A 15,179-nucleotide genomic window follows, 5' to 3' on the forward strand; every position below is an offset into this window, starting at 1 on the left:
ATCATTGGATGCTGCGCAATGCCTGGGCTTGGAACTCGATTCAGGGAAGATAAAGAAACAAGGGGCGAGCCGACATCGAAGTCCAAGGGCCGAAAAGTCATATAATCAGTCGATGACAATCACGTTTGGTGCCGATTGACCTGGGGGCCGACGTTCTCGTCTACTATCATACCGTTCATCCATCCCAGAAGGTCGTGTGTTGGGGGGAGGATAGATGGGTTCATGATGAGGCCGTGAGGCCTGCCTGTCGTCATGTTGTCGTCTGCAACACATGAGCATTAAATCATAGCAAATTCGAGGTGCATGTTGAACAAGGGTGTCTATGACTTACATGACCCAATAGCCCTCAGGAGGTGGTGCAGCATACTCTCCACTAGGCACTTGCCGGGTTTGTACTCTGTAGTTCGGCTCTTTGGTCAGTGGTTCAAGCCTGGGTGCACCGTAGTAGTCGCGAGGAGGATAGGGGTGAGAATTGGGTGCAGGAGGTGCTTGGGGTGCTTGGGGCGCACGGTTGCGGGAATCAAATAGAGGACTGATTTCAAGTTCTGCAACACCGCGGCGCTCGGCTCTATGCCGTGAATCTTCTTCCCATGAGAAAATTGTGTGAGGCCTGACAGTGGTTTGGACCTCAACCTCTGCTGCTGGGTGAGCAGAGCGAGTGGGCCGTAGTTGAATTCGCGCGCTGCCTTCAGGTCGGGGGTTGATCCTTTCATAGTATCCGCCTCTATCCTCCATAAGAATAGGATTTGAGCGTTCTCCAGGGCGGGTTGCGTTTAGAACAATTCTCCTCATCCCCGGAAGCCTGGAAGAAGCAGAAGAAGCTGGCCCTGGGTTGCCAGATGCCGGATGAGGAAAAGAAGATGCTGGCTGTGCTCCAAATGCAGTGGAATGCGGATATGTACGGCCACGGAAATCATGCGAATGGATAGACTCTCTACTGGAAATGGCATCGACATCCATGGCATTTTGCGGCCCATCATAGGCTACATGTGTCGCTGGGGGCCGGTCCCAAGGATGCATTCCTTCTCCTGGATTTGAAACAAGCCTGGGGGTATGTTGAAAGCCGGCCAATGGTGTGACCGGTGGTGGTGCGTAAGAACTTACCGAGACCTGGCTCCTGGGCGGTAGGGTGCGAATGTATGTAGACTGTGCGGCTGGGGATGCCGGCTCAATAGAGCGTACCAACATGTCTGGGAAATGACTGGAAGCCGAAGAAGCCAGCTCGCGAGATGACGCGCTGGTCGAAAACGGAACAACGGACATTACCTTTTCATGAGAGGGCCGGGCATCCATGGTTCGACCACGGTAGGGCGACGAAGTCAAAGAAGATGGTACCTCATATATGGGCCGCTGTATCCCGCGGCCATTCAAACTTGGGGAAGCCCCAGTGGGATGAGCCACTGGACTTGAGTTGTCATACGGCCGGACATGGGCGTCATAGGGAGGCCCGATAGGCCTGGAAGGCTGATATGCGACATGGCTGATGGCAATATCCAGAGAGGGCGGCCCAACCACAGGTGTTTCCCCTCGATTACGTCTGATCGCTTCTTCCCAGGCACGGTATCGTCTGAACCCACGCTGAGCTCTCCTGTCGTCTCTGCGACCACGATCAGTGTATCCTAATGCCACCCCAGTTGGAGGTGGAGAAAACACTGGAATCACTTCTCGAACGGGGGACCTGGGAGGGGAGCGATCCGGCTGATGCACACGACGAACAGGCGGTGCTGGATACACAGGCATGGGTGTGAGCCTGGCATGGTCAGCATCTTCGTCCGACGTGTAATCGGTCGAGCCCTCGTCCTCGTCCTCGTCATCATCATCATCGTCATCATCCTCGGAATCAGATATGACAACCACCTCACGTAGGATCTCGTCCAGTTGGTCGCGACCAGTTTCCTCGTCTCCTCGCCACTTGACGAGGATGTCGAGACACAGAGATTCTACAGTTCTTCGAGCGTTCTGCCAAGTTGTTTCCCTCAACAACGCATCATAGCGCGTATGGGTGTGCCTTATGTGGGCAAGGACTGCAAGCTGGACCCTGCGAGATAGTGGAATGTCTTCTGAGAAGCCGACGGGATGCTCAGATCGATTAGTTGATCCCTAAGGAAGATATTATTGTTCGCCATTGGTCCTTTTTTTTCGCTTCAGGGGAGGATGGGGAGAGAAAGGAGAAAATACAAACCCGAGTGAAAGAGTGCTCGATGATCATCTGACGGTCAGTATTAGGAACCCGCGGAAACAGGTCCCTAATGGCGGCATCAACTTGGGCATGATAGGTAGTCTGGGATTCAGGAATAGGCTCAGGCCCTGCGTCTGTCACCGGGCCGACAAGGTGAGGCGTGTCACCGATGCTTGCCTTTGCTTCCTCAACAATGACTTGCCTGATATGATGGCCAATTCGATGCACCTGGTTGGCAAGACTGCTTTCATCAAGACCCTTTGCATTCTGAAATCCCCAAAGATTAGATCAAAATGATGCGTCAGAAATGGGTCAGGGAATAAACACACGGAGACAATAAATATCATGGCATCTTTTTCGCGGGATATTTCCTTGCAGGTTGCGGTAAGCTGGGGATTGCCGATGGGGACAAATTCAAACCCCGGTGGCGGGGTCTTTTCCGTCGTGATCTGACAAGGTGAGTATGTTTCCGCCACGATTGGGCACACGGGGATCGCAAGCGCTGTGTACCTGGTACTCGAGCTTCTTCTTCTTTTCTTTATTCTCAACCAGCTCGAAGTATGAGTGGTGCTTTGATTTTGGCAGCGGCGGTTTCGCCACAAAGGTGTCATGGCGAGGCGAGTATGGATTCCGATACTGCGACCTTTGAGTCCTCTTGTGCCGCTCTTTGGGCCCGGCGGCAGCTCCTGGGACCAAGCCTCGTCGTGCTCTTCCCATGTTCAGTTTCAGTGGCTATTGGACAGGCATGTATATCGTATATCATAACGCAGCGTCTTCCAGGAACGGGGGCAGTGTTAGCATAGCGAAGAGGCACAGTTCACCGGATCGGCACGCGCCCAAGGTTGCATCAGTGAGCTGCTGGGATCTTGCATAAAGCCTCGCTCAACTGGGCGGTTGCAGCACCAAGAGGGGTCGCCTGGTTCAGAGGAACGCAACGCAGGCAGAAAACAAGTCAAACCGCCAAACCGCCGAACCAGTTGCGTGGGTCCAGCACGACTGGACAAAGAGAGCCTTAAGCAGCCGTTATCGTCGCTTTGAGTTGCAAGCCGACAGCGCCCGATACCAGCGGACGGCGAGGTGGGCCGTGGCAATACACAAGCAGCCGCTTTCAGATGCTCTGCCTGAAGCTGGTTGGGCCTCGACTGATCAGGTGCTGGAGCCAGATACGTGACCATCCGGCAGTTTGGACGTGAGACTCTCTCATGATGTTGGGCAGCTTGATGCTTTTATTACATAATCACGTGGGAGCTGGGAGAATAATATTCCCTTTCCGATAGGCGTTCGCATGTGATGTGCACATGTCACGTCAAAGAAACAAGCAAACAAGGAAGCAAGAGGCAAGAGGGACTCGAGAAGCAGCGCCAAAGGCCAAGGCTGTGGATTTTATCGCCCCCCGGCTCGGCAGTTGGCTACATCATTTCGATAACGCAGAATATACCTATACCACTACAATTCACTCGGAAGCGGGAAGCGGATGGCGGCGACACAATAAACCGCCGTGATGCCTCCATGTCCGGTGTCCGGTCATCCATTTCCTAAATAGGATAGCGATTCAAGCATCGACGTCCATCTCGACGACGGCCTTGTCAAATTATGTCAGAGGCTAACCATCGTCCGATGATCCGCACACCATTCGGGATTGGCACAGCCACGGAACAGCCAGCCGGATAATGATTGGATACTCTAAAATAATGGAATCAATGCTGAACCTACCGAGTAGAGATGGACGCTGTGAAGTGTCGAGATCCTTTTAGTCCATCCAACTGTGTGGATATCGAAGACTCGACCGGATATGGATGGCTTGCTGTCAGCGGCCAAGCAACCAGCTGCGGCCAAGAAATCAACGCTGCTTCGAGGCTGTGGGTGGAACCATGCGATATTCCAGAAAGAAGAAATGAACCGCAGAAACAAACATGTCGCATAGTCAAAAATAGAAACATCACACGTGTTGTGCTGCATAGCCTTGGGTGCTTTAGACGGTTTCAGCTGGACAGGCGGGCATTGTGATTGAAACATGGCGAGAAAGGCAACGGCCAGGCATTTCCTCAGATTTGACCAATGCTTCTCGAAGACTTGCCTCCTCCATACGAGGTACTCCGCCCTGTGAGGATCTTAGGAGCTGCTCACTGCCGACTCAGCCGCTGCCCAGCGATATTGCATCCTGCGCACCGGCAAGGCGGCAAAGTAATCACAAAGGCCAAGAAAAGGAGGATTCAGACGGTGGACAAAATAACTACTACCAGTACGGAGTAGTGAATGGTGCTTGGTCCGGCTTAGATGCTGCTGTTACGTTGGCAAGGACCTAAGCCACAACAATCCTGAGCGGTGGGAGAAATTGCATTGACTCGGGCCAGGCCTTGGCGATAGAGGCGAGAATGAACCTGTCTCTTTGAGAGTGATGAGGCGTTACCCTCACATTAGCGACCTTGGAACTGAAGACATCGAATCGAATCAACCATCTCACGACGAAACACGGCGTGTTGAGCAGATCATGTTTCGTAACGTACTGTAGCCACGGCATGCAATGGCCACCTTGAACTTGGGCTCGTGCCGACGAACCAACCTGGCAACGCTCGACAGGAGTCGGGCCCGCGCTCAATGGAATACGCTTGTATGGGCCAATCAGACAGACAGCGATTCGCCTGGCCAGGGACTGATTGAACCAACGAGATGCTCTTGTGAAACACTGCCACCGCCAATCTCCATTTGGGCTTCTGGTAAGCGAGAGCGAGAGCAATATCACGTGATATAAATGGTGACTCAGCAGCTCGGAGACCGAGCAGTCCATCCATCCATCAGGATTGATGCTTTGGAGAAGATGGAATGGGTGGTGGATGCACAGCCACCACAGTGGGGAGACGGTCTCGCGAGCAGTTGGAGGGACTTGAAAGGTACACGAACTAGTGGGAGAGTTACGAGGGCAGTTGTAGGGCGGCTACAGAGCGCTGGGAGTACCAGCAAAGTAGCGCCGCTGGAGGAATGATTACGAACCGTCGGGCTGTTGAGCATCCCGAAGGAGCGGGACGAATCTTGTTCGCTGATGATCAGGTCCTAAAAGCCAAACTATCGACGCCCAGTCCAAAGTGAAAGCGAACGAACGGGATCAAGATCTTTTTTGCTTGAGCCACGGAGCCGGAGCCGGAGTAATCAATAATACCTTATCTAGTAGCTGTCCAGCAGCAGCAGCAGCAGCAGCAATTCCAGCTCCAGTGGTATACAGTACAGTATTAACCAGTTTTGTTTCCCAATCTTTTATCTTTCCAAATACGAGCAGCAGCAGCAGCATCATGTAGCATCATTGATGCTGCTATCGCTGGGACTCGCGTCCTGCTTCGTGGGTTTGGTCGTCAGCCCTGCGAATCTCCGAGCCTCTGAGCTGGCCCTTCGGTTGGTGCACCCGGCCGGAGCTGGCTTCAGGATTGGGTTGGCAGGTTTATCGCGAGCAAAACGAGTGGGCCAGCAGCCAGGCAGGCGTCGTCATCCCTCAGGCAATGGGGAAGCAAAACGCAGAGGCTGCAAAAGATCCATCCCGCACTTGAGCCAAAGAGGCCAAAGGCTGCGCCTAGTGGTTGCGCCTTAGTGGACGCTCACTGCATTAAATGCTCAGGGAAAAAAGGCTTACGCGTCCACTGCCCCGTTTGTGCGCGCACCCCCGCCGCACCCCTGCACCACTGCCAGACGCCAAGGGGCCTCCGCGCATCCCCTAGAGCGCACCTTTTCCAGGTGCCTGCTCAGGTGTCTGGCAGGTCCAGTAGTGGCCACGGCCCCCCGTTTGGCTTCAATCCCAGCCGCTAAGATTCCGTAAACCATAATATCGCCGCTCCCCCAAAACCGGCCGTCGTCACCTTCATCCTCTCAAACCCATTTCATCAATACATCCTTATTTGTAAGGTTTTTATTTTTGTGATTTTGTGAACGCTTAGATACAAAGCAGTTCATTGCATCGCATCTGGACAGTCGTGAATTGCATCCCACCGATCCGAATCCACGACCTCGCTTTCACCGGCAGATCCGCTAACCATGGCGGACAACAATAACGTCGACCTGGACGCACTGCTCGATCTATCAGAGTACGATGCCATCCCCAGCTATGGCTCACCGTCCATGTCTCCCTCTACCTCATCAAAGCCCATCTTCGCCAGCCCCGTCAGCGCCGCCGTGACGACGCCCAGCATGATGACGACGCCCAGCTTGAGTGGCCCGAGTCACAACTATGACATGTACCGCCAACAGACTGGCTTCGTGCCTGGAGCCATCGCCAACACAATGGCCGTCAACGAGTCAAGCAACGCTGGCTACCAGGACTTTGGAAGCCTCGACTTCCTCACTAGCTTTACTCCCGAGAACGAAGTCTTCGACTTCAACACCTCGCCCTCGCAGACCACCATCGGCCCGACCGAGGCGATGGACTTTGAGTCGCCCGCCGATTCCCAGCTCTTCTCGACCATCAACCCCAGCAGCATCGAGCAGGAGTCCATCGTTTCGCCAGTCCCAACAAACCACTCTGGCAGCGTCGGCCGTCTGTGGCCTGGTGCTCACTCCCAGGCTGCCATGGCCAAGGCCCATGCCCAGCAGAGGCAGCAGCAGCACATTATGCAGCAGCAACAGGCTCAGCGCCAACCCGCCCAGGCCAAGCCTCGCGGCAAGCTGTCGCCACACAATGACCCCATTGTCGAGCAGAAGATCACTCAGCTTCTCAACTCGATGCGGGCTAAGCCTGCTCCTCCGCCATCCGACAGCCCGACTCCCACGACCAACCTGAGCAAGTCTAAGAAGGATGAGGAGGAAATGGATGAGGACGAACGCCTTTTGGCTAGTGAGGAGGGCAAGAAGCTCAGCAGCAAGGAGCGGAGACAGTTGCGCAACAAGGTCTCTGCCCGTGCTTTCCGATCAAGAAGAAAGGGTAAGACGATATTACGCATGTGCTCATCGCGAAACATTTTCACTAACCAGCCACAGAGTACATCACTCAACTCGAGTCTGAAGTCTCCGGTAAAGTCACCGAGAACAATGATCTGCGCGCTCAGAACCGCGCCCTTGTCGAGGAGAACAAGCGCCTGTCTGCTCTCACCCGCATGCTCCTCTCTTCTCCTTCATTCTCCAACTTCTTGGACCACCTCAGCTCAAACCCCTCCGTTGCCGCCCAGCCGCAGGTTAAGGCTGAGCCTCAGCAGTCGCCAGAACAGCGATCTGTAAAGGATGTAAACCCTTACGGCGCTCAGCCCTCCCAGCAGCAGATTGGCATGGCCATGATCCCTGAGCAGAGCATGGACTTCTCCATGTTTAACCTCGATGGCTTCAACTTCCAGCCCCAGGTTTTCGTTGTGGAGACTTCCGAGGTGCCTTCTCCTATTGAGTCTAGCATCCTGTCGGGCAAGACATCTAGCTTCGTCGAGCAGACTTTCCAGTCTGATGACGACAAGGTTGAGGTGCCTATCATTAAGCGACCTGTCGAGAAGGCTCCTGTCGCCCAGACAGAGTCTGCTCCTGTCGATGAGGAGTTTGAGGCAGACCCAGAGTTTGCTCTCTTCCACTCCGAACCTACCTCGTCCAGCCCTGAGTCCCAAGCCCTCGACACTGACAGCCTTTCACACGTCGACATCTTTGGTGGCATTGAGCCCGAGAAGATGTTGTCTAGAATCGAGCTTGTCGATGCCACCGAGGAGGAAGTCAGTGCCGCATTTGCTATGGCTCGAGTACAAAGTATAAGCGCCAGCATAGAGTCTCTAGTATCAAGGCTAGAACTCTTGACTACGGACCTTTAAAGTCAAAAAAAGAAATACTTTTTGCACGAACTATATTAATTAGCGGCTTGTTTCTATCCTCTATTCAGGGCTCATATGTACACAACATGGACCAGACAACGGCGACGGAGTTTCTTCTTTTTTTTTCTTTTTGGGATTTAACTGGGACACAATGGGACGGTCACAAATATCGAGGGTAGCTTTACTCAATTCTTTCAGTTTTCCTTTGTCACATAGCAGGGGGTGCGGCATAATCCGTCCCCGATTTCACTCACGAGCTGGCCGGATAGGGTCGGCGCCTTACTTTTCATGTTTGAATTTGTATAGATAGATGGGAGAGGCGAAATTCCACGAATGCCAGAGGCTGGGTGGTAATGAAATGCCCCAAAAAAATATTTGATGATTTACATTGAATTTCTTCCTCTTAAAACGTGATGTGTGAATTAGTAAAGGGTTTGTAATTGTGTATGTGTAGAGTGTTGAGGTGAGCTGCGAGTTGTCATGCCGTACGATGATTCTGGACGGTGACCTATCCACAGAGAGGAATACATGTAAGGCATGTGCCAACGAACATTGCAGCGTGGCTACGTTGTGTCCGGTTGTCTAGTGAGGTGTAGCAGATGTGAGGTCTCGTATTATGTTTACAAGACGCCACAATTACACTTCACAACTTTACATGAACTATGAAAAAGGATGTACCATGTGTCTTACTGCAGAACCTCCCCGAAGGTTAATGTCGCGCAGAATTATCGAGTTTATTAGTTAAGTGGCGTCTATGCAAGAACATACAATCATAGCTCACTTCCATCACACTCACTCCCCTTTCGCTACATCCTACCGAATATTCCTCCACTTTTAACGACGAACCCAAGTTCATCTTCCTCCCTACCGTATCGAAAACACCTCCTCCTGCACCCCCTCCACATCCCAGCCCTCCCCATTCATCAACCCATGCACATAGCACTCGCCGACGAGAATCCAGCCACTGCCACCGTCGTCGTCAGTTACCTCGCGTAGCAGGAAGGGAGTCTTGCCGCCGCGCAGCACGGCCACGACGTCTCCTTCCTGTAGGGCGTCGGGCCCGAGGACGAAGTAGCCGTTGCGGGTGACGGCGAAGCGGCGGTAGCGGGTGATGAGGGTCGCTTCGTGGCTCCATTTGAAGGGGTCGCCGGTGAGGGAGAGGGCGTGGATGGCGGGGGAGATGGGGGTGTGCGACGACACGGAGAGGGAGTTTGCTCTCTCGAAGACATTGGACATGAGGTTGCCGTTGCCAGTGGTGTTGTTGCTGCTATCTGAGCGTTGGGAGAGGAGAGAGGGAAACGTCTGAGAGGGCGATAAGGAGGTGGATGCAGACGCGGGGAGTGCGTAGCGGACGAGATAGGCCGCTCCGCTGGCGAGCCATTCGTCGGGGGAGATGGACGAGTAGGCACGCGTGCGGTCCATGCCTGTGCAGGCGTTGGTGAGGGTCTGGATGAGAGCGAAGAAGGCGGACTTGTGGTGGTCCTGCGAAGTCGTGGGGGTGGACGGAGATGGAGATGGAGATGTGGCGGCGTCCTTGAGAAAGGGGGGGTATATGCGTGAGAGGGTAAAGGTTTGGTAGCCGCAGATTTGCTTCCAGAGGACTTCCATGGGATGCGTGCGAGAGCCGTATTGGTCGCCTTGGCTGTTTCGTCGTTGATGAGGGGAGCGGCCTCGTTGGAAATTGTTGTTGTTGTTATTGTTGTTGTTGTTACCTCTCGCGGTATTCTTGCCCCCCTTTGGGGTGTTGCTGCTGCTAGGCGTGCGCGTATTACTCTGATTCCGGGATTGAGGCTGAGGCTGGGGAGAGTCATTGCCGCTGGCCTGACCATTCCCCTGTTGATGTTGACGGTATCTCCACCACTTCTTCTTTTGTTTCTGATCGTCGTGCCTCACCTGAAACGCCGTCCCGTAAATCGTCCACGAATGCCTCTCCACAACATCGACCCTGACGCCCCTAGCATGCAAGATCCGGGCCTCCTCATCAATGGTCAGGTCCGGCTTGGTGTCCTTCGAAGCTCGATGCGGCACCGCGGGAGATCCGAGAATATGCATCGGCAGGTCTCTCCAGTCAGGAACCCATGATGGCAAATCCAAGTCTTGGTCGTTTCCCGGCGCTCGCCTCTTCCCGTCGGATCGGCTGTGATGTGTCGCCGCTAGCATCACGAGATCGTCGGCTCCACGTAGGCCTCTCACTGCGACATCGAAAAACACTTCCCCTATGCTCTTGGAGTAATCTGCCTCGAGACCCTGGAGCTCCTCGCTGCCCTTGCCGATGGAAAAGTGCCCCAGGAAGGCATACACGTGGTCTCGAGGGTCCTGTGCAAGAAGGTGCCTCGCGCGGTGAAGCTCGTATGCAAAGTTACCTCTGTTGTGGAACTGGTCGTATTCAACATCTGGCTCGACGAAGCGTTTGTGAAGGTAGCGGATGTTGGAAGTGCCAATGAAGAACCGCGTACGTAGGTGATGGTATCTCTCATTGAGTATCCCGGCGACAAACGAGAGCATATCCCAATCCATCTCTGTGTCGCCCCAATACAGAGTTGCCGGTGCAGTGGTTCCAATCTCTTGAACAATCCATATTCGGTGGAACTTGAGGCTCAATGTCAGAAGGAGATCTCACTCGAGGTGATGAAAAGCGCGTAATGTCGTCAATTCTCGAGACATCATTAGGTAACAGGTGTCATATACTTACCCAGGGCAGCTTGGTTAGTTTCGCCAAAGGGACCCAACGTTCCGAGCTCTGCATCGGCAGATTCTCCTCGTGATCAACTTTGAACTTTTCATGAGCCTCGTCATCTTTAAATACACCATCGAGATGATGTACCATCCGCACTGCATCCGCAGCCACTCCGTCCAGATCCCGCCCCAACCACACAAGCACCTTGCTAGCATTCTTATACACTGCATTCATAAGCTTCACCTGCTGGCTTCGCTCCGCAATATCGTCTTGGTTAATGCATATCTGATCCGCCCATAGTCGGCGGGGCCGATCCGGCAGTCGAACCCGCATCAGCGCATCGCGAATGCTCTGCGTCAGAGGCAGGACGGCGCCATCGCATACGAGCTCGAAGCGACGATCACTAGTGCCCCAGACGTACGATATTGCTTCATAAGGGGGGAGCTGTTCAATGTCCGCCGGATCGAGGCTCCCGAATTCGAGGCCCCCGACTAAAGGGTCAGAACCTGACCCTGGCTGGAGAGTGAGAAACCGAACGCACTTGTTTTCGCCAAGGGGCTTATACACGTATCGCCTCTCTTCCGGGATGCTCAGGGACTGTTTAGGGCGATGGGATAGCGGCTTCTCCATGAACGGCTCCTTGGATCTGAAGCCACGACGCTTGACGGGCTTCTTTCCGTAACGCGAGAAGAGAGACTGCCGGTGAAAGATTGATGCGCGCAGACTCAAACTAGACGGGGCTTTCAACTTTTCAAGATGACGGTGCGGGATGCGTCTGACCGGTGGACTGATGCCGCGCCAAGAATACAACGCAAATGGGATAAATCGACGGCGACTCCCCAACATGTCGAGGAAGACTCATGTCTGAATACCTAAGCTATGATGCGACAAGAGGCCATCGTAGGATCAGTAGTGCGGCGCTATGTATCAGTCAGGGTGGAGAGCAATTCCGCCAACAGCAGCTACTGCTGCAGGTCATGCCGCTTGACTCATTCAAGTGCTGATCCTAACTGTAATCTTTGGCTTATGCTTCATTTTTTTCTTTATTGGCACGTCAATATGATAACTCACAGAGAGCGCATGAGAAGAGATGCCTCAAATGGCGAGCTGTTGTACGGCACAGGTGGCCAGAGTGAATTTAATAAGAGAAAAGAAAAGAATTATAACCCCACTACCCCTTGACCGACAGACCAGACGACTTTTACCTTGGTATTTCCTCCCATTGTCCAACAGCATGTACAAATAAACAGAGCACAAAGCTAGATATAGTAATATACCGAATCTCGCCGCTTCTCATCTCGTAGCCTAGACGCTCTCGCGGATTTTCACGGGCTGCGCCGCCATTATACTAATGTCGTCGTCATCATCAAAACGCCGTGGGTTGGGCGTATCACTTCCTAAACTCGCCGTCGCTATGCCCGCAGATCCTGTCATCGGCTGGCCGAACCCGTTTCTCAACTCCCAGCTGCCTACTCTCTCATGCTCTCTTCCGCGCTTCGTGACTGTAACATCAACATCACTAGCCATCTTACCTGTTCCTTTGAAACCGCCGGGAGAGTCGCTGCGTTCGCTGGATTTTGGGCGTCGTCCAAAAGTACACACTCCACAAAAGTAGAGGGCGAGCCCAGCAAGACCAGTTACAGCCAATGTGACCATAGCACCGATAACACCAGCGACAGGAGCGCTGACGGATGAATTATTAGACGTAGAGGAAGAGTCAGCAGAAGATGTAGACCTTGAAGTGCACCAGGGCGCATATAGTGCCTGGCAAGTGCTGCACCACTGTAAAGAGTCCACAGAGAAGCGTTGAAGTTGGCCTAGGAACGCTGTGAAAGGAATAACTCGACTATCAGAGCTATTTGCAGATAAGGGATAGACTGTAAATGGTTCGCCAACATCGGCATTAGCTCGATATGTGAATCGGACCATGAATTCCTGAGCCGCCGGTAAGGCGGAGGGGTCCCCCGAGTCTTGGCCGATCAACTCAATGATCATGGCCGAGCCAGGATCCGGAAGAGTGGAGAATGGCCCGGAAAGCAGATTATCAGTGGAGTAGAGTCCCATGAGTGAAAAGAAGGCCAACATGGGCTCAAAGGAGCCAAACATTAACGTAAGCTTGCTGCCAGAACTTCCCAAGGTGGCACCACTGAGCGAGCTTGCGATTTGCATACCAAGGGTTTGACCGGCGATGGTGGTGATATTGTTGTAAGTCCAGTTTGGGGCGGCGCTTAGAGTATCCCCGTTCATGGCCCGCTCCAGCTCAAAGGCGTTTTCCTTGAGTACTCCAACAGTAGTGTTGGCAAATCCCAAGCCAGAGTTGACTGATTTATTGTGCGTATTCATGTAGTTGACATATTCGTATATGTTATAAGCATTCCAATAATTAACCGAGCCATTTGATATCGTGCCTTGAAGAGGAGGGGTAGCAAAGAGAGATCTATAGAGACTCTGAGTTGACCTAGCGCGGCCGAAGGGATCAGTTTGCTTCATCAGATTTACATTGGTATCCCAGGCCCAACAGCCAACAGTGCCTTGGATGCTTCATGTTCAGTAGCAAGTCAGCATACAAGATAAAGGATAATGCAAAGCTTCACAAGCTGAGCCACTTACGCAACCGATCCCGAATCTGACATGGACATAGTCTCAATACTGGGATACTGGTATCCTCCTAAAGGATAATCGATCGGTCCTGTGCCAGACAAAACATCTTGGGCCATTACTTGGCCGCCAGCAAGGCTATTGAACGCGTCTGTCGTCGCGGGATATAAGCCCTGCATGAAAGCCACAGCACCTCCCGCAACCCACTCATCTGTCTGCGACAAGACGGTGAGGTCGGCATTGTTGATGGCATCTTTGGATATGCCTTGAATTGTGTAGTTTCCCGTTGAATTTGAGAAAAGGGTAGAATTCTCAGTACCCAAGTAGCGATTGCGAAATGCGCTCCCCTGCCTCCACATCTGCCGGGCTCCCATGGGCGTGAGGACGGTGTTCAAGCCCCCGAGAGTGGGAGTCTTCTCGCCATGGTTGATGTATGCAACAACAGCCCAAACTTTGGCGTTTGGTACATCGTCGGATTGCGCTGAGGTACAGAGACTCAGAACCGCTATCGACAGGAAGATGGATAGTGCGCTTGGAAAAGCTGCCATCTTGTTGTTGTATCGGCGTTTATAGCTCTTCTCAGCTTAGTGAAATAGTAGCCTATTCAAATGGAGCTCTCTGGAGAAGATATGATCAAACAAGGCAAGATATTTTGAATTGCGAATACGCGATAAGTGAAGGTGACGATGAGAAGAAATCTCATGTCAAAACAAGTCGCAGGTGGCTGCGGGACATGATGGGAAAAGAGCATCGACTCGGACCCCAGAAGAGCATGGAATTCAAGCCTTCATTCGTACCGCCGAGCAGGTCAGCCACCCATCGAATGGTGTAGTAATTGCTCACGAAGCCCAGAAGGAATCCATATCTAATCAAGCAGCTCGTCAACCCGCATCAGGCTATTTCCGCCGTTGGTTAAAACAAGCATAGAGCCGGGGCCAGCGCCGCGACCAGCGAATCCCAGAGCAGTTCGAGCGGCAGCGTCCGGCCAGGTTTGGCGGGTGGCTGGATCCCGTGCATCCTGACGGGCGATGTGATGGTGCTGAGAAAGGCCTAGATAGTGGTTGATGGTGGTGCGGGGCCTGTGACAGCTCGATTTGCAGGGCTTGAGTGAGGAGGCGGCCAAGTCGCAAGGCTTTCTCGCTATCTGTAGCGTGGCCAGCGTGATTGCGCGCATTGAGTTTGACTCTGTGTCTGTCAAGCTGTCAAGGAAGAGCGCTTTCTTGGATGTTTGCGGCCAAGCTCCGGAGTTTGTGGAACAATAGGTTCAACTCTGACGCCCATGACGAAGCGCGAGAAGCGGCAGAAATGACGTCAAAGGCGAAAGTCAATAGAAGAAAAAGCGAGGCTATTCCCGATTTCTTTTTCGCTTTCCTCTTTGACGTCGGGTTGAAAAGTTATCTTTAGCCCTTCAGTGATGGGGAAAATTTCATTGTTGAGCATGGGAAATGTTTCAGAATCACATGTCGTTGGATGAATTCTTGACGTAGCTCCTTGTTCTTTGTTTGTTGGACATCGCAAGATGTAAGTGGTGATAACACACGACGCTCAGGGACTCCAAGCTCTGTCGCAATATCAAATAACTGGATTACCATATATATCCTTTACAATCTAATAAACGGCAGCTACACCACCTGTCAAAAGATGGCATGCCACATCGCTCTTGTGGCGCAAATATTGACTTCATATCCTCGTACAATGTCGCGATCTCATTCAGCCTCAGTTGAGTAGGTACTTGCTGTAAGTACATACATAGAGCCCCGCTTTGCGCAAGACCCCGCCTCGCGCAGCCTTCATAACCAATAACAAGGGAGGCACAACCATCGCAAACCATGGGAAGCGGATCACCGCTTCAAACGGTTCCATGGTCTAACGGTTATGACTGCGGATTCTGATTCCGCCAGCGAGGGTTCGACTCCCTCTGGAACCTTTTTTTGCTCTTTTGCTTGGAGTTTCTTCCATC

General features: G+C 52.8%; 3 protein-coding genes across 3 annotated transcripts; 1 reads left to right on the forward strand and 2 right to left on the reverse strand.

Annotated features, from left to right (window-relative positions):
- Positions 1 to 6,211: 6,211 nt before the first annotated feature.
- On the forward strand, positions 6,212 to 7,944 carry TRIVIDRAFT_2765 (uncharacterized protein; the record flags this gene model as incomplete). The annotated part of the gene is made up of 2 exons (XM_014094514.2): positions 6,212 to 7,082; positions 7,139 to 7,944. Coding segments are annotated over 2 exons (1,677 nt in total), but the record flags the coding sequence as incomplete, so codon positions are not given.
- An 864-nt stretch (positions 7,945 to 8,808) lies between these two features.
- Positions 8,809 to 11,251, reverse strand: TRIVIDRAFT_39727 (uncharacterized protein; the record flags this gene model as incomplete). The annotated part of the gene is made up of 4 exons (XM_014094756.1): positions 8,809 to 9,162; positions 9,298 to 9,545; positions 9,792 to 10,533; positions 10,637 to 11,251. 4 exons carry the CDS (start codon positions 11,249 to 11,251, stop codon positions 8,809 to 8,811), a joined length of 1,959 nt encoding a protein of 652 aa, XP_013950231.1.
- Positions 11,252 to 11,926: 675 nt separating this feature from the next.
- On the reverse strand, positions 11,927 to 13,674 carry TRIVIDRAFT_115012 (uncharacterized protein; the record flags this gene model as incomplete). Its single annotated transcript, XM_014094757.2, has 2 exons — positions 11,927 to 13,160; positions 13,232 to 13,674. Coding segments are annotated over 2 exons (1,677 nt in total), but the record flags the coding sequence as incomplete, so codon positions are not given.
- Positions 13,675 to 15,179: the final 1,505 nt, after the last annotated feature.

The sequence above is a fragment of the Trichoderma virens genome (assembly GCF_000170995.1).
Source record: "Trichoderma virens Gv29-8 chromosome Unknown TRIVIscaffold_91, whole genome shotgun sequence".
In the NCBI taxonomy this organism is placed as follows: domain Eukaryota; kingdom Fungi; phylum Ascomycota; class Sordariomycetes; order Hypocreales; family Hypocreaceae; genus Trichoderma; species Trichoderma virens.